The sequence below is a fragment of the Physella acuta genome, unplaced genomic scaffold (genome assembly GCF_028476545.2).
Source record: "Physella acuta isolate Inbredline_101_S28 unplaced genomic scaffold, ASM2847654v3 ptg000874l, whole genome shotgun sequence".
NCBI classification, from domain to species: Eukaryota; Metazoa; Mollusca; class Gastropoda; family Physidae; genus Physella; species Physella acuta.
In genome coordinates, this window is record NW_026732391.1 from 15,956 (window position 1) to 38,307 (window position 22,352).

At 48.2% G+C, this 22,352-nt stretch overlaps 1 protein-coding gene across 2 annotated transcripts in view; it reads left to right on the forward strand.

Annotated features, from left to right (window-relative positions):
* Positions 1–22,352, forward strand: part of LOC131952464 (zinc finger protein 423) — a 44,877-nt gene that overhangs the window by 4,445 nt on the left and 18,080 nt on the right. Inside the window, exons 1-5 of one of the 2 annotated variants that reach the window (XM_059315139.1) lie at positions 2,102–2,279; positions 9,590–9,670; positions 10,882–11,124; positions 20,280–20,524; positions 21,938–22,077. In XM_059315139.1, coding sequence (XP_059171122.1) covers positions 9,619–9,670; positions 10,882–11,124; positions 20,280–20,524; positions 21,938–22,077 — 680 coding nt within the window. In that variant the 5' untranslated portion in view covers positions 2,102–2,279; positions 9,590–9,618. Of the gene's footprint in view, positions 1–2,101; positions 2,280–9,589; positions 9,671–10,881; positions 11,125–20,279; positions 20,525–21,937; positions 22,078–22,352 lie in introns of those variants that run through there. The other variant, XM_059315138.1, reaches the window with a different exon arrangement.

Below are 22,352 nucleotides of genomic sequence, written 5' to 3' on the forward strand. Positions count from 1 at the left end.
CTGCAATATCTTGGCTCTCGATATTTTAACGTTTTCTCCTGCAAGATCTTGGCTCTCGATATTTTAACGTTACAGTTTGACTATAAACAGTTCTAACACCACCTGCTGTAATCAACGACCAGCCATCCATTTGTCGATGACATACATTGATAGAATCATGAGCTTGTGGGCTTGGTTCGGTGGGCTTATAATCCATAGGGCAGTGGACTTACATACTTATGATCATGTAGTGGGCTGATGGTCTTAAGGGCTTATGATCTAGTCTTATTATCTTCTGTACGGTACTTATGTTTGTGTGGGCTTATGGTCAAGTAGGTATGTGATGTATGGGCTTAATAGATGGGGGGGGGGGGGTTATAATCTTGATATGTATTGATGTAAGCGATTGATATGTATTAATGTAAGCGAGGATAGAGTTTTGATGTAACCGAGGATATTGTTAATGTTATTATGTAAGTGTATTACACCCCAATAGCCCGAGTAGACTGGCCTGATCTCCCCATTGCCCCAGTAGACTGGCCTGATCTCCCCATTGCCCCAGTAGACTGGCCTGATCTCCCCATTGCCCCAGTAGACTGTACTGATCTCCCTATTGCCCCAGTAGACTGGCCTGATCTCCCCATTGCCCCAGTAGACTGTACTGATCTCCCCATTGCCCCAGTAGAATGACCTGATCTCCCCATTGCCCCAGTAGACTGGCCTGGTCTCCCCATTGCCCCAGTAGACTGGCCTGATCTCCCCATTGCCCCAGTAGACTGGCCTGATCTCCCCATTGCCCCAGTAGACTGGCCTGATCTCCCCATTGCCCCAGTAGACTGGCCTGATCTCCCCATTGCCCCAGTAGACTGGCCTGATCTCCCTATTGCCCCAGTAGACTGTACTGATCTCCCTATTGCCCCAGTAGACTGGCCTGATCTCCCCATTGCCCCAGTAGACTGGCCTGATCTCCCCATTGCCCCAGTAGAATGACCTGATCTCCCCATTGCCCCAGTAGACTGGCCTGGTCTCCCCATTGCCCCAGTAGACTGGCCTGATCTCCCCATTGCCCCAGTAGACTGGCCTGATCTCCCCATTGCCCCAGTAGACTGGCCTGATCTCCCCATTGCCCCAGTAGACTGGCCTGATCTCCCCATTGCCCCAGTAGACTGGCCTGATCTCCCCATTGCCCCAGTAGACTGTACTGATCTCCCTATTGCCCCAGTAGACTGGCCTGATCTCCCCATTGCCCCAGTAGACTGTACTGATCTCCCTATTGCCCCAGTAGACTGGCCTGATCTCCCCATTGCCCCAGTAGACTGGCCTGATCTCCCTATTGCCCCAGTAGACTGGCCTGATCTCCCCATTGCCCCAGTAGACTGGCCTGATCTCCCCATTGCCCCAGTAGACTGTCCTGATCTCCCCATTGCCCCAGTAGACTGTACTGATCTCCCCATTGCCCCAGTAGACTGGCCTGATCTCCCCATTGCCCCAGTAGACTGGCCTGATCTCCCCATTGCCCCAGTAGACTGGCCTGATCCAGACATTGGAGTTTATTCATCACGTGACCCGCCGTGTCATTGTCCCCGGCTCCCCAGGGACCGGCGTCTCCATGGCAACGGCTGGCAGGCTCCCCAGGGTTCCCTCCCTTCGCCCCGTGCTAGCTGGCTGTGTGACCTGTGACCTTCTCTTGGCGGGACCACATGTGCGTGCTTAGGCTCATTCAGCCCCAGGGGGTCAGTCTGACAAGGCTCAGGGTGGGAGGGGGAGGCGCGGCAGGGAACCGCTATGGGCTATTGGAAAAAGGTCTAGGCAGACTGGGCTATGTGAAAATGTTTGGTGGGGTCGATAAGCGCGGGCCGGGTGGTAAAACCCGCGAGATTTGGTGGGGCGGAATGGTGGGACCGAGAGCCGCCCTGCTGGGATTTGACCCAGGGAGAGCCGGGCCGGGAGCCGTGTGTGTATTGAACAACAAGTTGGCCGCCCCCCTGCTGTCTGCGGGCAGTACACGTTTGATCCTGCTCGCTTATCTCTCTCTCTCTATCTCCCCCTCTTAGCTTCCCTACGGTAAAAGTGCTGCCAAGTTTCAAACGGCTGTAGAGTGTCTCTTACATTCGCGCTAGACATTTTCATTGGAAAAACTAGCAATCTCAGAGGGTCAATGCTCTCTTTACAGTCAAGTCACTCTATCGGTACTCAAGAGTACTTTAGGTACTAGTCGTACCGTAGCCGACTTGAGGTACATGATACTGACTATGGGCACTCCTCGTGTAGTACAATATACGACGCTGTAAGTACTTCAGGTAACGTTGTACAGTGATGACATCATTCAGTAAACAAGCACACACTTTCTGTCTGCACATAATTACTTTAAGGTAAATACACTGGTCACTGTGCTAAGTTGACCACTATGGTATGTACGCTGTGCTAAGTTGACCACTATGGTATGTACGCTGTGCTAAGTTGACCACTATGGTATGTACGCTGTGCTAAGTTGACCACTATGGTATGTACGCTGTGCTAAGTTGACCACTATGGTATGTACGCTGTGCTAAGTTGACCACTATGGTATGTACGCTGTGCTAAGTTGACCACTATGGTATGTACGCTGTGCTAAGTTGACCACTATGGTATGTACGCTGTGCTAAGTTGACCACTATGGTATGTACGCTGTGCTAAGTTGACCACTATGGTATGTACGCTGTGCTAAAGTGACCACTATGGTATATACGCTGTGCTAAGTTGACCATTCTGGTATATACGCTGTGCTAAGTTGACCACTATGGTATGTACGCTGTGCTAAGTTGTCCACTATGGTATGTACACTGTATGTGACATGTATGTGGCGCACAGGCTTGTGTGGAGTTATGTCAACACAATATTGACTTTGTCAATAAATCAACAGAGGGTCTCTAGGTTGTAGGCTTAATGTGGGTCTCTAGGTTGTAGGCTTAATGTCTTCTCTGCACTGTGGTTGTGTGTAGGGGGGGGGGTCATGTTTAGGAAATAGTTAGCTAATAAGTGTGTGTGTGTGGGGGGGGGGTCATGTGTAGAATACAAAAACTAACCCGTGTGTTTTGTTTCTTCACTTTACCTCACAAAAGATGACATGTTTAAATGATGTCATCTTTTCAGTCCCATTATCGACAGATAGGTAGCTGGTGTCAGATGTGTCGTAGTGATGTGTAGCTGGTGAGAGATGTGTCGTAGTGATGTGTAGCTGGTGAGAGATGTGTCGTAGTGATGTGTAGCTGGTGTGAGATGTGTCGTAGTGATGTGTAGCTGGTGAGACATGTGTCGTAGTGATGTGTAGCTGGTGTGAGATGTGTCGTAGTGATGTGTAGCTGGTGAGACATGTGTCGTAGTGATGTGTAGCTGGTGTGAGATGTGTCGTAGTGATGTGTAGCTGGTGTGAGATGTGTCGTAGTGATGTGTAGCTGGTGAGAGATGTGTCGTAGTGATGTGTAGCTGGTGAGAGATGTCGTAGTGATGTGTAGCTGGTGAGAGATGTGTCGTAGTGATGTGTAGCTGGTGTGAGATGTCGTAGTGATGTGTAGCTGGTGTGAGATGTGTCGTAGTGATGTGTAGCTGGTGAGACATGTGTCGTAGTGATGTGTAGCTGGTGTGAGATGTGTCGTAGTGATGTGTAGCTGGTGTGAGATGTGTCGTAGTGATGTGTAGCTGGTGAGAGATGTGTCGTAGTGATGTGTAGCTGGTGAGAGATGTCGTAGTGATGTGTAGCTGGTGAGAGATGTGTCGTAGTGATGTGTAGCTGGTGTGAGATGTCGTAGTGATGTGTAGCTGGTGAGAGATGTGTCGTAGTGATGTGTAGCTGGTGTGAGATGTGTCGTAGTGATGTGTAGCTGGTGTCAGATGTGTAGCTGGTGAGAGATGTGTCGTAGTGATGTGTAGCTGGTGTGAGGTGTGTCGTAGTGATGTGTAGCTGGTGTCAGATGTGTCGTAGTGATGTGTAGCTGGTGTCAGATGTGTCGTAGTGATGTGTAGCTGGTGTGAGATGTGTCGTAGTGATGTGTAGCTGGTGTGAGATGTGTCGTAGTGATGTGTAGCTGGTGAGAGATGTGTCGTAGTGATGTGTAGCTGATGAGAGATGTGTCGTAGTGATGTGTAGCTGGTGTCAGATGTGTCGTTGTGATGTGTAGCTGGTGAGAGATGTCGTAGTGATGTGTAGCTGGTGTGAGATGTGTCGTAGTGATGTGTAGCTGGTGTGAGATGTGTCGTAGTGATGTGTAGCTGGTGTGAGGTGTGTCGTAGTGATGTGTAGCTGGTGTCAGATGTGTAGCTGGTGAGAGATGTCGTAGTGATGTGTAGCTGGTGAGAGATGTCGTAGTGATGTGTAGCTGGTGTGAGGTGTGTCGTAGTGATGTGTAGCTGGTGTCAGATATGTCACCTTGTGTTTTTTTTTATTTCGCCATCGATTCCTATACATTCACATGGCTATTGATCACAGTTCATTGGCCCTGCACTTTAACCCCTGTATATTGACCCCTGTATCTTGACCTGTGTATATTGACGAGTTTGGCCAACGACCCCCCCCCCCCCCCCCCTCCACACGACTGACATTGAACCGATGAAGCGAAAATGTCCGTTGAACGGTTTAAACCGTCACGTGGGCTGGCGCCTGGCTCCCCCACACGTGTCTCGTGTCACCCTGACATCCATACAGTCACGTGATAGTGGCCACATGGATTTGATCGACATGTGAACACAAATCACGGCGAGGGGATGAAGTCACGCGAGGGGATGAAGTCACGTGGTACTTCGATCGCTTCCGGCTTCTTTAATATATAAGGTCAAATAAAAACATTTGAACGACAGTCACAGGGACGACATACGAGACATAGAGGGCTGCGTTTACCTAGAACCATCGATACACACATATACCATGTACTCACCTCATACACCTGCCATGTACTCACACACCTGCCATGTACTCACACACCTGCCATGTACTCACACACCTGCCATGTACTCACACACCTACCATGTACTCACCTCACACACCTGCCATGTACTCACCTCACACACCTGCCATGTACTCACCTCACACACCTGCCATGTACTCACACACCTGCCATGTACTCACCTCACACACCTGCCATGTACTCACCTCACACACCTACCATGTACTTACCTCACACACCTGCCATGTACTCACACACCTGCCATGTACTCACCTCACACACCTGCCATGTACTCACCTCACACACCTGCCATGTACTCACACACCTGCCATGTACTCACACTCCTGCCATGTACTCACCTCACACACCTGCCATGTACTCACCTCACCCACCTGCCATGTACTCACACACCTGCCATGTACTCACACACCTGCCATGTACTCACACACCTACCATGTACTCACCTCACACACCTGCCATGTACTCACACACCTGCCATGTACTCACACACCTACCATGTACTCACCTCACACACCTACCATGTACTCACCTCACACACCTGCCATGTACTCACACACCTGCCATGTACTCACACATCTGCCATGTACTCACCTCACACACCTGCCATGTACTCACACACCTGCCATGTACTCACACACCTGCCATGTACTCATACACCTGCCATGTACTCACACACCTGACATGTACTCACACACCTGACATGTACTCACCTCACACACCTGCCATGTACTCACACACCTGCCATGTACTCACCTCACACACCTGCCATGTACTCACCTCACATACCTGCCATGTACTCACACACCTGCCATGTACTCACCTCCCACACCTGCCATGTACTCACCTCACACACCTGCCATGTACTCACACACCTGCCATGTACTCACCTCACACACCTGCCATGTACTCACCTCACACACCTGCCATGTACTCACCTCACACACCTGCCATGTACTCACACACCTGCCATGTACTCACCTCACACACCTGCCATGTACTCACCTCACACACCTGCCATGTACTCACCTCACACACCTGCCATGTACTCACCTCATACACCATGTACCCACACACCTACCATGTACTCACCTTACACACCTGCCATGTACTCACACACCTGCCATGTACTCACCTCACACACCTGCCATGTACTCACACACCTGCCATGTACTCACCTCACACACCTGCCATGTATTCACCTCACACACCTGCCATGTACTCACACACCTGCCATGTACTCACACACCTGCCATGTACTCACCTCACACACCTGCCATGTACTCACCTCACACACCTGCCATGTACTCACACACCATCCATGTACTCACCTCACACACCTGCCATGTACTCACCTCACACACCTGCCATGTACTCACACACCTACCATGTACACACCTCACACACCTGCCATGTACTCACACACCTGCCATGTACTCACCTCACACACCTGCCATGTACTCACCTCACACACCTACCATGTACACACCTCACACACCTGCCATGTACACACCTCACACACCTGCCATGTACTCACCTCACACACCTGCCATGTACTCACCTCACACACCTGCCATGTACTCACCTCACACACCTGCCATGTACTCACCTCACACACCTGCCATGTACTCACCTCACACACCTGCCATGTACTCACACACCTGCCATGTACTCACACACCTGCCATGTACTCACCTCACACACCTGCCATGTACTCACACACCTGCCATGTACTCACACACCTGCCATGTACTCACCTCACACACCTGCCATGTACTCACACACCTGCCATGTACTCACCTCACACACCTGCCATGTACTCACCTCACACACCTGCCATGTACTCACCTCACACACCTGCCATGTACTCACCTCACACACCTGCCATGTACTCACCTCACACACCTGCCATGTACTCACATCACACAACTGCCATGTACTCACCTCACACACCTGCCATGTACTCACACACCTGCCATGTACTCACCTCACACACCTGCCATGTACTCACCTCATACACCTGCCATGTACTAACCTCACACACCTGTCATGTACTCACCTCACACACCTGCCATGTACTCACACACCTGCCATGTACTCATCTCACACACCTGCCATGTACTCACACACCTGCCATGTACTCACCTCACACACCTGCCATGTACTCACACACCATCCATGTACTCACCTCACACACCTGCCATGTACTCACCTCACACACCTGCCATGACTCATCTCACACACCTGCCATGTACTCACCTCACACACCTGCCATGTACTCACCTTACACACCTGCCATGTACTCACCTCACACACCTACCATGTACTCACACACCTGCCATGTACTCACCTCACACACCTGCCATGTACTCACCTCACACACCTGCCATGTACTCACCTCACACACCTGCCATGTACTCACACACCTACCATGTACTCACCTCACACACCTGCCATGTACTCACCTCACACACCTGCCATGTACTCACACACCTGCCATGTACTCACACACCTGCCATGTACTCACACACCTGACATGTACTCACCTCACACACCTACCATGTACACACCTCACACACCTGCCATGTACTCACCTCACACACCTGCCATGTACTCACCTCACCCACCTGCCATGTACTCACCTCACACACCTGCCATGTACTCACACCCCTGCCATGTACTCACCTCACACACCTGCCATGTACTCACCTTACACACCATCCATGTACTCACCTCACATACCTGCCATGTACTCACCTTACACACCTGCCATGTACTCACCTCACACACCTGCCATGTACTCACACACCTGCCATGTACTCACCTCACACACCTGCCATGTACTCACCTCACACACCTGCCATGTACTCACCTCACACACCTGCCATGTACTCACACACCTACCATGTACTCACCTCACACACCTGCCATGTACTCACCTCACACACCTGCCATGTACTCACACACCTGCCATGTACTCACACACCTGCCATGTACTCACACACCTGACATGTACTCACCTCACACACCTGCCATGTACTCACCTCACACACCTACCATGTACACACCTCACACACCTGCCATGTACTCACCTCACACACCTGCCATGTACTCACCTCACCCACCTGCCATGTACTCACCTCACACACCTGCCATGTACTCACCTCACCCACCTGCCATGTACTCACACATCTGCCATGTACTCACCTCACACACCTGCCATGTACTCACACACCTGCCATGTACTCACACATCTGCCATGTACTCACCTCATACACCTGCCATGTACTCACACACCTGCCATGTATTCACCTCACACACCTGCCATGTACTCACACACCTACCATGTACTCACCTCACACACCTGCCATGTATTCACCTCACACACCTGCCATGTACTCACACACCTTCCATGTACACACCTCACACACCTGCCATGTACTCACACACCTGCCATGTACTCAAACACCTGCCATGTACTCACACACCTGCCATGTACTCACACACCTGCCATGTACTCACCTCACACACCTGCCATGTACTCACCTCACACACCTGCCATGTACTCACACACCTGCCATGTACTCACCTCAAACACCTGCCATGTACTCACCTCACACACCTGCCATGTACTCACCTCACACACCTGCCATGTACTCACCTCACACACCTGCCATGTACTCACCTCACACACCTGCCATGTACTCACCTCACACACCTGCCATGTACTCACACACCTGCCATGTACTCACCTCACACACCTGCCATGTACTCACCTCACACACCTGCCATGTACTCACCTCACACACCTGCCATGTACTCACACACCTGCCATGTACTCACACACCTGCCATGTACTCACACACCTGCCATGTACTCACACACCTGCCATGTACTCACCTCACACACCTGCCATGTACTCACCTCACACACCTGCCATGTACTCACCTCACACACCTGCCATGTACTCACACACCTGTCATGTACTCACCTCACACACCTGCCATGTACTCACCTCACACACCTGCCATGTACTCACACACCTGCCATGTACTCACCTCACACACCTGCCATGTACTCACACACCTGCCATGTACTCACACACCTGCCATGTACTCACACACCTGTCATGTACTCACCTCACACACCTGCCATGTACTCACACACCTGCCATGTACTCACCTCACAACCTGCCATGTACTCACCTCACACACCTGCCATGTACTCACCTCACAACCTGCCATGTATTCACCTCACACACCTGCCATGTACTCACACACCAGCCATGTACTCACACACCTGCCATGTACTCACCTCACACACCTGCCATGTACTCACACACCTGCCATGTACTCACACACCTGCCATGTACTCATCTCACACACCTGCCATGTACTCACCTCACACACCTGCCATGTACTCACCTCACACACCTGCCATGTACTCACCTCACACACCTGCCATGTACTCACACACCTGCCATGTACTCACCTCACACACCTGCCATGTACTCACCTCATACACCTGCCATGTACTAACCTCACACACCTGTCATGTACTCACCTCACACACCTGCCATGTACTCACCTCACACACCTGCCATGTACTCACACCCCATGGCTCCCACCCCCATGGCTCCAAAGTTTGACGGTATTTTCCTATTGTCTTGACAGCTGAAGAGCCAGTCGATGAGAGCCATGGAATGCTGCGGGACACATACTCGCAGGAAGGAACAGCTCAGGACAAAATTGACGGTAAGCTTGGAAGGTCGCCCTGTCAGTTCCTCGCTCCGCCCATCACTATTACTTGTGTTAATGTTCTTTAGTTGTGTCAATGTTCCGTAGTTGTGTCAATGTTCCGTAGTTGTGTCAATGTTCTTTAGTTGTGTCAATGTTCCGTAGTTGTGTCAATGTTCCGTAGTTGTGTCAATGTTCCGTAGTTGTGTCAATGTTCCGTAGTTGTGTCAATGTTTTTTAGTTGTTTCAATGTTCCGTAGTTGTGTCAATGTTCCGTAGTTGTGTCAATGTTCCGTAGCTGTGTCAATGTTCCGTAGTTGTGTCAATGTTCCGTAGTTGTGTCAATGTTCTTTAGTTGAGTCTATGTCCTTAAGTTGTGTCAATGTTCCGTAGTTGTGTCAATGTTCTTTAGTTGTGTCAATGTTCAATTGCGGCCTTAAATTCAGTCGTCACAATCGTCACACTTATCACATTCGCCTCAGTTGTGTGCTGCCGTTAAACTGTTACAGGTAGGCACGCGAGCAGCTGTTACAGGTAGGCACGCGAGCAACTGTTACAGGTAGGCACGCGAGCAACTGTTAGAGGTAGGCACGCGAGCAACTGTTACAGGTAGGCACGCGAGCAACTGTTACAGGTAGGCACGCGAGCAACTGTTACAGGTAGGCACGCGAGCAACTGTTACAGGTAGGCACGCGAGCAACTGTTACAGGTAGGCACGCGAGCAACTGTTACAGGTAGGCACGCGAGCAACTGTTACAGGTAGGCACGCGAGCAACTGTTACAGGTAGGCACGCGAGCAACTGTTACAGGTAGGCACGCGAGCAACTGTTACAGGTAGGCACGCGAGCAACTGTTACAGGTAGGCACGCGAGCAACTGTTACAGGTAGGCACGCGAGCAACTGTTACAGGTAGGCACGCGAGCAGCTGTTAGAGGTATTTTCTTAGAGCGGTCAGTTTTACAACACTCCATCAGCTTTGGATATGCCGAGTTTAAATAGGCACCTGGGCCGCGTGGGTGATAGGTTGGTGATAGGTTGGTGACAGGTTAGGTGATAGGTTGGGTGAGGTAATAGGTTGGTGATAGGTTGGTGACAGGTTAGGTGATAGGTTGGGTGATAGGTTGGTGATAGGTTGATGACAGGTTGGTGATAGGTTGGTGACAGGTTGGGTGATAGGTTGGTGATAGGTTGTGTCTGGGCCGCCTCAAGCATGTCCCGTCTTGTTCTAGTTCTAGCACGTGTGGCAAGCGGCCAGGATGAGCAGGTTGACCACAACTCCAACAAACCTGCTGACGTGGCAGACACTCCCCCGCCTGAACAAGACGTGTCGTCTGCTGACTGTGTTGACGTGAAGCCTGACGCCGACCTCGTGTCCAAAGCGCAGGTGATGAAGTGCGAGGCTTGTCATGCGCAGTTCCACAGCCTGGATCAGTTCATGGACCACAGGAACCTGGACTGTTGTCTGGACACAGGTGAGCTGCTGGGGTGGTGTGTGTGTGTGGGGGTGTCGGGGGGGGGGTGTGGGGGTGTCTGGGTGTGTGGGAATGGTGGTGCCGGGATGGTGTGGGGTGGTGTGGGGGTGGGTTTTTGTAGGGGTGTTGTGCAGGTGGATATGGTGTGGATGCTGTGAGGTGTTGAGGGGATTTTTGTGGTGGTGTCGGGTATTGTGGGTGTTAAGTGTGGTGTTGATGTGGGGTGGAGCTGTGGGGTTTGAGTGGGCGGGGTTATGTGGTCTCTCTAACAAACAACATTGGCCCATCTTCCCCCCCCCCTCCCCATCCCCTCCGATCAGTAAGTAGCGAGTAGGTTGTCCAGAGCTAACAAACAACATTGTTCCATCTTCCCCATCCCCTCCCATCAGTAAGTAGCGAGTAGGTTATCCAGAGCTAACAAACAACATTGTCCCCCCCCCACCCCAGTAAGAAGCGAGTTGTCCATGTCTCTCTAACAAGCAAAATTGCCCCCCCCCACCTCTCACCCCCCACCAATAAGTAGCGAGTAGGTTGTCCAGAGCTCTCTAACAAACAACATTGTCCCCTCCCTACCTCCCTACCTCCCCCCCCCCTCTCTAACAAACAACATTGTCCCATCCCTACCTCCCCCCTCTCTAACAAATAACATTGTCATTGTCCCATCCCTACCTCCCCCCTACCCCCCCTACCCCCAGTAAGCAGCGAGTAGGTTGTCCATGTCTCTCTAACAAGCAAACTTGTCCCCTCCCTACCTACCTCCCCACCCCTCTCTAACAAGCAAACTTGTCCCCTCCCTACCTCCCCCCCCCCCTCTCTAACAAGGAAACTTGTCCCCTACCTCCCCCCCCCCTCTCTAACAAGCAAACTTGTCCCCTCCCTACCTACCTCCCCACCCCTCTCTAACAAGCAAACTTGTCCCCTCCCTACCTCCCCCCCCCTCTCTAACAAGCAAACTTGTCCCCTACCTCCCCCCCCTCTCTAACAAGCAAACTTGTCCCCTACCTCCCCACCCCTCTCTAACATGCAAACTTATCCCCTACCTCCCCCCCCCCCTCTCTAACAAGCAACACTGTCCCGGAAGTCTACGGGGTCCCAGGAGGACCCTGGCTCTGATGAGTGCCAGCCAAGCCCTTCATCCCTCGGGAATCTCGTTGCTATGGTTACAGGAATTGTAGAGTCTCCCCTGGGAGGCCTCGGTGTGTGTGTTGACTCTTAAAACTTTAAATAAGCCATCCTGCTGGTGCTTGGACCAATCAATACCCGACATTTTTTTTTACTCGCGCTAATATTTTTAACCATTGAAAACAAGAAATCGATACTTGCCTCAACATTTTAAAAAATGAAGCCGTTAATTTCATGATCAGAGTTTAGAAACAACTACAACATCAAAGAAATTGTTTTAGTTGCACGTTTCATGAATCTAAGCTTTATAAAGTTGTGTGCATGAATCTAAGCTTTATAAAGTTTTGCTGCATAAATCTAAGCTTTATAAAGTTGTGCTGCATAAATCTAAGCGTTATAAAGTTGTGTGCATCTTTCATGAATCTAAGCTTTATATTATAAAGTTGTGCTAAATGAATCTAAGCTTTATAAAGTTGTGTGCATACATCTAAGCTTCATAAAGTTGTGTGCATTAATCTAAGCTTTATACAGTTGTGCTAAATGAATCTAAGCTTTATAAAGCTGTGTGCATGAATCTAAGCTTTATAAAGTTGTGCTGCATAAATCTAAGCTTTATATAAATTATAAAATTGTGCTGCATCTTTCATGAATCTAAGCTTCATTACGTTCATGAGAGTTTTTTGATGGCATAGATTAAGGAAAACAAAAAAGTTTTTTCTGATGACGTCATGTGTTAGTTTTTTCAGTCTGCGTCATTCATAACAATATAAAAACATGAAATCTCGTGAGAGTTCGCCCCGCGAGAGTGTAATAAAACAAAGCCATACAGTGGCATATAGGATCAGCATAATTTGTTTCTTTCTACGGGGACATAATGAATGGAGGCTAGTGGGTTAGTGTCTTGGTGGTTGTTGTATGTGTGTGTATGGTGTCATGGGGGGGGGGGGGGGGGGCAGGGTGACGGGGGTTGCTGTTTGTGTGTATGGTGTCGTGGGGGGGGGGGCAGGGTGACCCGGGGGGGGGGGTGGTTGCTGGGGCTTCAGGGGCGGGATGCACTCGAAAAAGTAAATGAGCGGGTTTCGGTAAGACGTTCTTGGGGGGAGGCGAAGAGATGCCTAAAAGAAACTCTTCTCCCCCTGACTAAATAGGAAAAAATGCCAAGGGAAAGTAGAGTTTAATTATTGTTCACACCCTCCCCTAGAAAATTCTAGTCCCCCCCTCACCCCAACAGTAAAACGTATGGTTGAAATTTGTAATAACCCATAGGCTTGAATTGATAACCCACATTTGAATAAATAATTCAACCCAAGAGAGGTCGAAGTTCACGTCCTCCGGCCATTAAAGATGTTTCAAAACGAGGTGATTACACCGGATTTCAATATTTATTATTCAAGTCAAACATATAAAACCTAATGCGATTATCTCCCTTGACAGTCAACTCTCGTTAGAGCTCACTTAATGAGGAGGTAGGAAAGTTTTACCACCATTAGCATTATATTTTACGTTTACCATTGTAATTCTACACAGACAAAATACACAGGAAACGGTCGCTCGCTGTGTTTATCTTTGTGTGCGCGCGCAGGTCTCTGTGTGTTTGTGTGTGCGTGCTCAGATGTATTTGAAACGTTTAATAGAAAGGCCTTTTGTTTAATATAAAGTTATCATCAGGCAGATTGAAAGTACCGCATAGGAAGACGGTAGAACAGTAGCGTAGCGAGGGGAGGGGGACGGGGGGGGGGGGAGACATGTCCCCGGGCGACGACCTTAGGGGGCGCCAAAATGGGTTGGAACAATAAATTGAAAGGTTGAGGGGGGTGCAAATCGAAAGTTTGAGGGGGGGGGGGTGCAAATCGAAAGTTTGAGGGGGGGGGTGCAAATCGAAATCTTGAAATGGGGGGGGGGGGGGGGGGGCAAATCGAAAAGTTTGTCCCCGGGCGCCGGGAGACGGTAGAAAGCTCCACATTAGGGAGACGGTAGAAAGCTCCACATTAGGGAGACGGTAGAAAGCTCCACATTAGGGAGACGGTAGAAAGCTCCACATTAGGGAGACGGTAGAAAGCTCCACATTAGGGAGACGGTAGAAAGCTCCACATTAGGGAGACGGTGGAAAGCTCCACATTAGGGAGACGGTAGAAAGCTCCACATTAGAGAGACGGAGACGGTAGAAAGCGCCACATTAGGGAGACGGTAGAAAGCTCCACATTAGGGAGACGGTAGAAAGCTCCACATTAGGGAGACGGTAGAAAGCTCCACATTAGGGAGACGGTAGAAAGCTCCACATTAGGGAGACGGTAGAAAGCTCCACATTAGGGAGACGGTAGAAAGCTCCACATTAGGGAGACGGTAGAAAGCTCCACATTAGAGAGACGGAGACGGTAGAAAGCGCCACATTAGGGAGACGGTAGAAAGCTCCACATTAGGGAGACGGTAGAAAGCTCCACATTAGGGAGACGGTAGAAAGCTCCACATTAGGGAGACGGTAGAAAGCTCCACATTAGGGAGACGGTAGAAAGCTCCACATTAGGGAGACGGTAGAAAGCTCCACATTAGGGAGACGGTAGAAAGCTCCACATTAGGGAGACGGTAGAAAGCTCCACATTAGGGAGACGGTAGAAAGCTCCACATTAGTTAGACGGAGACGGTAGAAAGCGCCACATTAGGGAGACGGTAGAAAGCACCACATTAGGGAGACGGTAGAAAGCTCCACATTAGGGAGACGGTAGAAAGCTCCACATTAGGGAGACGGTAGAAAGCTCCACATTAGGGAGACGGTAGAAAGCTCCACATTAGAGAGACGGAGACGGTAGAAAGCGCCACATTAGGGAGACGGTAGAAAGCTCCACATTAGGGAGACGGTAGAAAGCTCCACATTAGGGAGACGGTAGAAAGCTCCACATTAGGGAGACGGTAGAAAGCTCCACATTAGGAAGACGGTAGAAAGCTCCACATTAGGGAGACGGTAGAAAGCTCCACATTAGGGAGACGGTAGAAAGCTCCACATTAGGGAGACGGAGACGGTAGAAAGCGCCACATTAGGGAGACGGTAGAAAGCTCCACATTAGGAAGACGGTAGAAAGCTCCACATTAGGGAGACGGTAGAAAGCTCCACATTAGGGAGACGGTAGAAAGCTCCACATTAGGGAGACGGTAGAAAGCTCCACATTAGGGAGACGGTAGAAAGCTCCACATTAGGGAGACGGTAGAAAGCTCCACATTAGGGAGACGGTAGAAAGCTCCACATTAGGGAGACGGTAGAAAGCTCCACATTAGGGAGACGGTAGAAAGCTCCACATTAGGGAGACGGTAGAAAGCTCCACATTAGGGAGACGGTAGAAAGCTCCACATTAGGGAGACGGAGACGGTAGAAAGCGCCACATTAGGGAGACGGTAGAAAGCTCCACATTAGGGAGACGGTAGAAAGCTCCACATTAGGGAGACGGTAGAAAGCTCCACATTAGGGAGACGGTAGAAAGCTCCACATTAGGGAGACGGTAGAAAGCTCCACATTAGGGAGACGGTAGAAAGCTCCACATTAGGGAGACGGTAGAAAGCTCCACATTAGGGAGACGGAGACGGTAGAAAGCGCCACATTAGGGAGACGGTAGAAAGCTCCACATTAGGGAGACGGTAGAAAGCTCCACATTAGGGAGACGGTAGAAAGCTCCACATTAGGGAGACGGTAGAAAGCTCCACATTAGGGAGACGGTAGAAAGCTCCACATTAGGGAGACGGTAGAAAGCTCCACATTAGGGAGACGGTAGAAAGCTCCACATTAGGGAGACGGTAGAAAGCTCCACATTAGGGAGACGGAGACGGTAGAAAGCTCCACATTAGGGAGACGGTAGAAAGCTCCACATTAGGGAGACGGTAGAAAGCTCCACATTAGGGAGACGGTAGAAAGCTCCACATTAGGGAGACGGTAGAAAGCTCCACATTAGGGAGACGGTAGAAAGCTCCACATTAGGGAGACGGTAGAAAGCTCCACATTAGGGAGACGGTAGAAAGCTCCACATCATAAGTCAGCCGAATCAGACATTTGTTGGGCACCGGAGACCAGAAGATTTTGGGATTATCCTGGAGACAATAGCGCTAGAGTGCTAATCCCATCTGATGCTGGATCAAGATTTATGGTCCGACATAATCTTGTCTGCTGCCCTCCTTCAGCGGACTTGAGAAGCCAGTTGGATCTTCTTTAACAGCCATACAAGGTCAACTTTTACAGCCATACAAGGTCAACTTTTACAGTCATACAAGGTCAACTTTTACAGCCATACAAGGTCAACTTTTACAGCTAGACAAGGACAACCTTTACAGCTAGACAAGGTCAACTTTTACAGCTAGACAAGGACAACTTTTACAGCCATACAAGGTCAACTTTTACAGCTAGACAAGGACAACTTTTACAGCTAGACAAGGACAACTTTTACAGCTAGACAAGGACAACACACCCGCTCTATGACTGTGTGATCTTCTTGAACAAAATTGTCCTGGACTAGTATTATCCGGTTGTTTATTTGTCCGGGCCATTTGTCCGGTTATTTGTCCGTGTGTTTGTTGTCTAGATTTGGACGTGTTTACCAGACTGGCCGTTACATTAGCTGCAAGTCCCAGCCCGGGGGTAAAGTAGCTCGGGCCGGAGTCCATGAAATTGGGGCGGTAATGCTGAGAGATTGGCACCGAGACTTTGGTGCGCCCCAGGGAGCAGCCCCAGGGGAGGGCGTCTGTGATTGGCTGGCCTCAGCGGGGGTGCGGCCTGGTGGATCTTGATTGCATATTCAGCAGGCAGCGACTCAGGGGACTGTACTCATTCTGACCCCAGCAGGTGTACTGGGGCTCTGGTGCCAGGGACGTAATTACGCTGGCTGCACGCTTAGCTCCCCTGGGAGGCCATTTTGTTTTTTTGAAATGTTGACTGGGTAGTGAGCTAGGCGGGAGGGTGGGGTGTTGAGGAGGTGTATAGGGGCGGTAGGGGTGGGGGTTTACCCCACGGGGTATCTTTTATTTCGGTGCAAATGTCTGCTTATAATGGATTTTCTGGCTTAGAGGTTCACACAGAGCCGGGTATGGAGAACTGTCTTGTCTGGGTATTGATGTATCGAAAACAAATGGCGGGATTATTCATCGTATTTTAGGTCTTCATGAAAGATTCAACAGGGATAGACCCTACCCAGCGGTGTCCCGGAGGGGGGGGGGTAGGGGGCGACAGATAAGTTGTAGAACGTAAACCAGCCGTGTCCCGGGGTAGATGTGCCAATAAATGTTGGACTAAACACACCGAAACAAATGTTGGACTAAACACACCGAAACAAATGTTGGACTAAACACACCGAAACAAATGTTGGACTAAACACACCGAAACAAATGTTGGACTAAACACACCGAAACAAATGTTGGACTAAACACACCGAAACAAATGTTGGACTAAACACACCGAAACAAATGTTGGACTAAACACACCGAAACAAATGTTGGACTAAACACACCGAAACAAATGTTGGACTAAACACACCGAAACAAATGTTGGACTAAACACACCGAAACAAATGTTGGACTAAACACACCGAAACAAATGTTGGACTAAACACACCGAAACAAATGTTGGACTAAACACACCGAAACAAATGTTGGACTAAACACACCGAAACAAATGTTGGACTAAACACACCGAAACAAATGTTGGACTAAACACACCGAAACAAATGTTGGACTAAACACACCGAAACAAATGTTGGACTAAACACACCGAAACAAATGTTGGACTAAACACACCGAAACAAATGTTGGACTAAACACACCGAAACAAATGTTGGACTAAACACACCGAAACAAATGTTGGACTAAACACACCGAAACAAATGTTGGACTAAACACACCGAAACAAATGTTGGACTAAACACACCGAAACAAATGTTGGACTAAACACACCGAAACAAATGTTGGACTAAACACACCGAAACAAATGTTGGACTAAACACACCGAAACAAATGTTGGACTAAACACACCGAAACAAATGTTGGACTAAACACACCGAAACAAATGTTGGACTAAACACACCGAAACAAATGTTGGACTAAACACACCGAAACAAATGTTGGACTAAACACACCGAAACAAATGTTGGACTAAACACACCGAAACAAATGTTGGACTAAACACACCGAAACAAATGTTGGACTAAACACACCGAAACAAATGTTGGACTAAACACACCGAAACAAATGTTGGACTAAACACACCGAAACAAATGTTGGACTAAACACACCGAAACAAATGTTGGACTAAACACACCGAAACAAATGTTGGACTAAACACACCGAAACAAATGTTGGACTAAACACACCGAAACAAATGTTGGACTAAACACACCGAAACAAATGTTGGACTAAACACACCGAAACAAATGTTGGACTAAACACACCGAAACAAATGTTGGACTAAACACACCGAAACAAATGTTGGACTAAACACACCGAAACAAATGTTGGACTAAACACACCGAAACAAATGTTGGACTAAACACACCGAAACAAATGTTGGACTAAACACACCGAAACAAATGTTGGACTAAACACACCGAAACAAATGTTGGACTAAACACACCGAAACAAATGTTGGACTAAACACACCGAAACAAATGTTGGACTAAACACACCGAAACAAATGTTGGACTAAACACACCGAAACAAATGTTGGACTAAACACACCGAAACAAATGTTGGACTAAACACACCGAAACAAATGTTGGACTAAACACACCGAAACAAATGTTGGACTAAACACACCGAAACAAATGTTGGACTAAACACACCAACAAATGGCCAGCTGCTTCGTACTCGAGCAAGGGATCCGAACTCGAGGTTTTCGGATTAGCACTCGCGCGTTCTACAGCGTGACCACGCCGTTACAAACATGTGAGCAAGTTAAAAGTGACGCGAGCATGAAAGGGAAAAAACAAGCCGTAATTTTAGCGTCATGTGACGTCACCGACAAGGTAGATGACGATTCCCCCCCCCCCCCCCCAACACGATTTAAATTAAGCCAAGTAATTCGTTCAGGCTAATGGCCGTTCTAGAACGTATCTTTAAAAGTGTGAGGTGCATGAACAGTCACGTCGGTTTTATCTCGACCGTGCAGGATGTGTCGCGTTGAACACATCCAACACAATAGAATAGAAAGTTGCACCAGGGATCTCTAGAGGCAGAGGCGTAGCGACCCTTCCCGGCGCCCAGGGACAAACTTTCGATTTGCACCCCCCTCAAGATTTCGACCTGCACCACCCCTCAACCTTTCAATTTATTTTTCCAACCCATTTTGGCGCCTCCTAAAGTCGGCGCCCGGGGACATGTGTCCCCCCCCCCCCGCCCCTCTCTACGCCTCTGTCTAGAGGGGTCGTCTCAGGGGCGGGATTTAAAAAACGGATGACTAAAGGGTTGGTGCAAAAACAAACCTACCTTAAAATATCACAAAAACAAACCTACCTTAAAATATCACAAAGATTTTTCAAACAAAATTTTTTAGCAGTTAATGTAGCTGGATTGTTGCCAGTATTTTTTTTTAATAAATTGTTCCCCTTTAATTCCACTCGTGTTCCCACTGTAGCGTCACTTAGTGTCCCTTATAACTGCGTCAATTGTTCCCCATACCATCCCCGAATGTTCCCCATTAGTCCACCGATTGTTCCCCATAAGACCAATGTTCCCCATACTATCCCCGATTGTTCCCCAATAAGACCATTGAATGTTCCCCATAAGACAAATGTTCCCCATAAGACGAATGTTCCCCACTAGACGAATGTTCCCCATAACACCACTGAATGTTCCCCATAAGACGAATGTTCCCCATAAGACCACCGAATGTTCCCCATAAGACGAATGTTCCCCATAACACCACCGAGTGTTCCCCATAAGACCACTGAATGTTCCCCATAAGACGAATGTTCCCCATAAGACCACCGAATGTTCCCCATAAGACCACCGAATGTTCCCCATAAGACGAATGTTCCCCATAACACCACCGCATGTTCCCTCCACAGACACGAAGAGCAACTGGCTGCTGAGTGAGACCAACTCGACCAGGTCCGCCTCCCCGTCCTCCCAGTCCACCTCTTCTGTTGACGCCGGTGGGGGTGGCGCCACTGACCTCGACTGTCCCGAACTGGACGGACTGGACCCCAAGAGCGTCCCCTTTGTTATCGGGGTCACTGACGAGAACCCCCACAACTGCCAGTTCTGTGAGAAGGCGTTTTCCAAGAAAGTCTTTTTAAAACTTCACCAGCAGGTACCATTTTTGTATTGTGCATGGGGGGGAGGGGGGGAGGGGTATGAAAACACCCCAGCATTATAGAATTACAAAATGGGGCCAATTTAAATAAAGCGGGAGATCTCCCCGAAACTTTCTCGTATATACTTATATAACTTTTAAAAATAGAATAGAATCTTGTAGAAAAAAGAATTGCGCAGCCAGTGAATTGCAAACAATGTGTGCATAATAGTGCGGAATATTAGTAGGCCTACTTTATAAACTCATATGCGTATTTTGAGAAATTGGAAATAGCGTAAAGTACTACTTCCGGTAAACGGAAATTACTCAAAATTTGAAGGAAGGCATAGAACTGGATTATATCTTTTACTTATACTTGAAATTTCGTTGATCTATCTATACCACTTCCGGTTACTGGAAATAGCAGAAAAGTTGAAACAAAACTACAAATTTGATATAATACTTATATATGAAATGTCATTAACCTAAACGTAACGGTACTCAAGTTATCGTGTTCACAGACACACATCTACACACACACACGTACACATACGGACAAAATTACTCAGGATTACAATACTTCCTGTATACTTAGTATAAGAGAAAGTAAAAACAATAACATTCAAATCATATTTTGATAATAATTGATTTGTAAAAGTAAAAGCGTTAGTCTAACTTTAGGGATTGTCATCACAAGGTACTTTTAGGTGGCAAATGGAAAAAAGGTCACAAGAAAAAAAAAGAAAAAAGTCAGTTTTTGCTAGGAAAAAAAGTCACAGAAAAAAAGTCACAAAGGAAAAATTTTATCGTAAAAAAAAGTCACAGAAATGAAGTCACAGAAAAAAGTCACAAAAATCTTTTGAGAAATCTTTTGATTTAAGTGTTGAGAATCGTAAAATGTTAGGTGTTTATGTTTTTGTAGCATATTTATAAACTTTAAAAGCATTATGTTTTATGACCATAATTTGTAAAAGTAATATAAGGTAATTTACACATCAACCTCAACTTTGTTGAATACGCGGTAGAAAAATTAATTTCAAAAGAAATTTAGGCACATCATTGTGTTTTGCATATTTGTTTTTGCCATAGGCATTTCCTTGGTCGGCTTCTCCTCTGTCGGCTTGTCCGTCCAAATTGTGTGTTGTTTTGCGTCCATTGCGGCGAGCTGAGTGACTTACTCGAACGAACTCAGCATTTCGATGTTCTACATCCCCTCTGTCCCTTACCCCCGCGGGTAAAAAGTGAAATAGCTGGCACTAGTAAACAAAACACTTGTACCAGACAGACCCAAATCGCACTGGCCAAACCGCGAACCTCTCACAAAGGAAGACAACTCCGATGATGAAATGCCAAGATTTGCTGGTGATCGTTCTTTAGGGACTTGTTTTGTTTATAAGCCGCCATTCAAGTTTTCTGATCTCTCGTCTGCAGACTCACACGGCGCACATGCCCTACAAATGCCGACACTGTCCCAGGCTATTTCGGCACAAGAAGAGTCGAGAAAGACACGAAAAGCTGCATTCATCAGACCGGAAGTACAAGTGCCAGACGTGTGGGGTAGGATACTCAAGGTACCGCTAATTTGAATTATTGTCTTCAAAGAAAGGTCACTCTGCATTTTCTGCATTACCATCTCACTCAGTGGTGAGTGCAGCGGGTGTGTGTGTGTGTGGGGGGGGTGGTTAGAACCCTCTCCTCACACTTGAACCACCCTTATTTAGTATTTACTTTAAGTTAGAGCTAGATTCTATAAGTAAGAAAGTTTTTATTGTCATAAAGTGACATAAAGTCAAATCACAACTTAACATTAAAGCAATTTTAACATATAGATCTCTAATATAGAGGG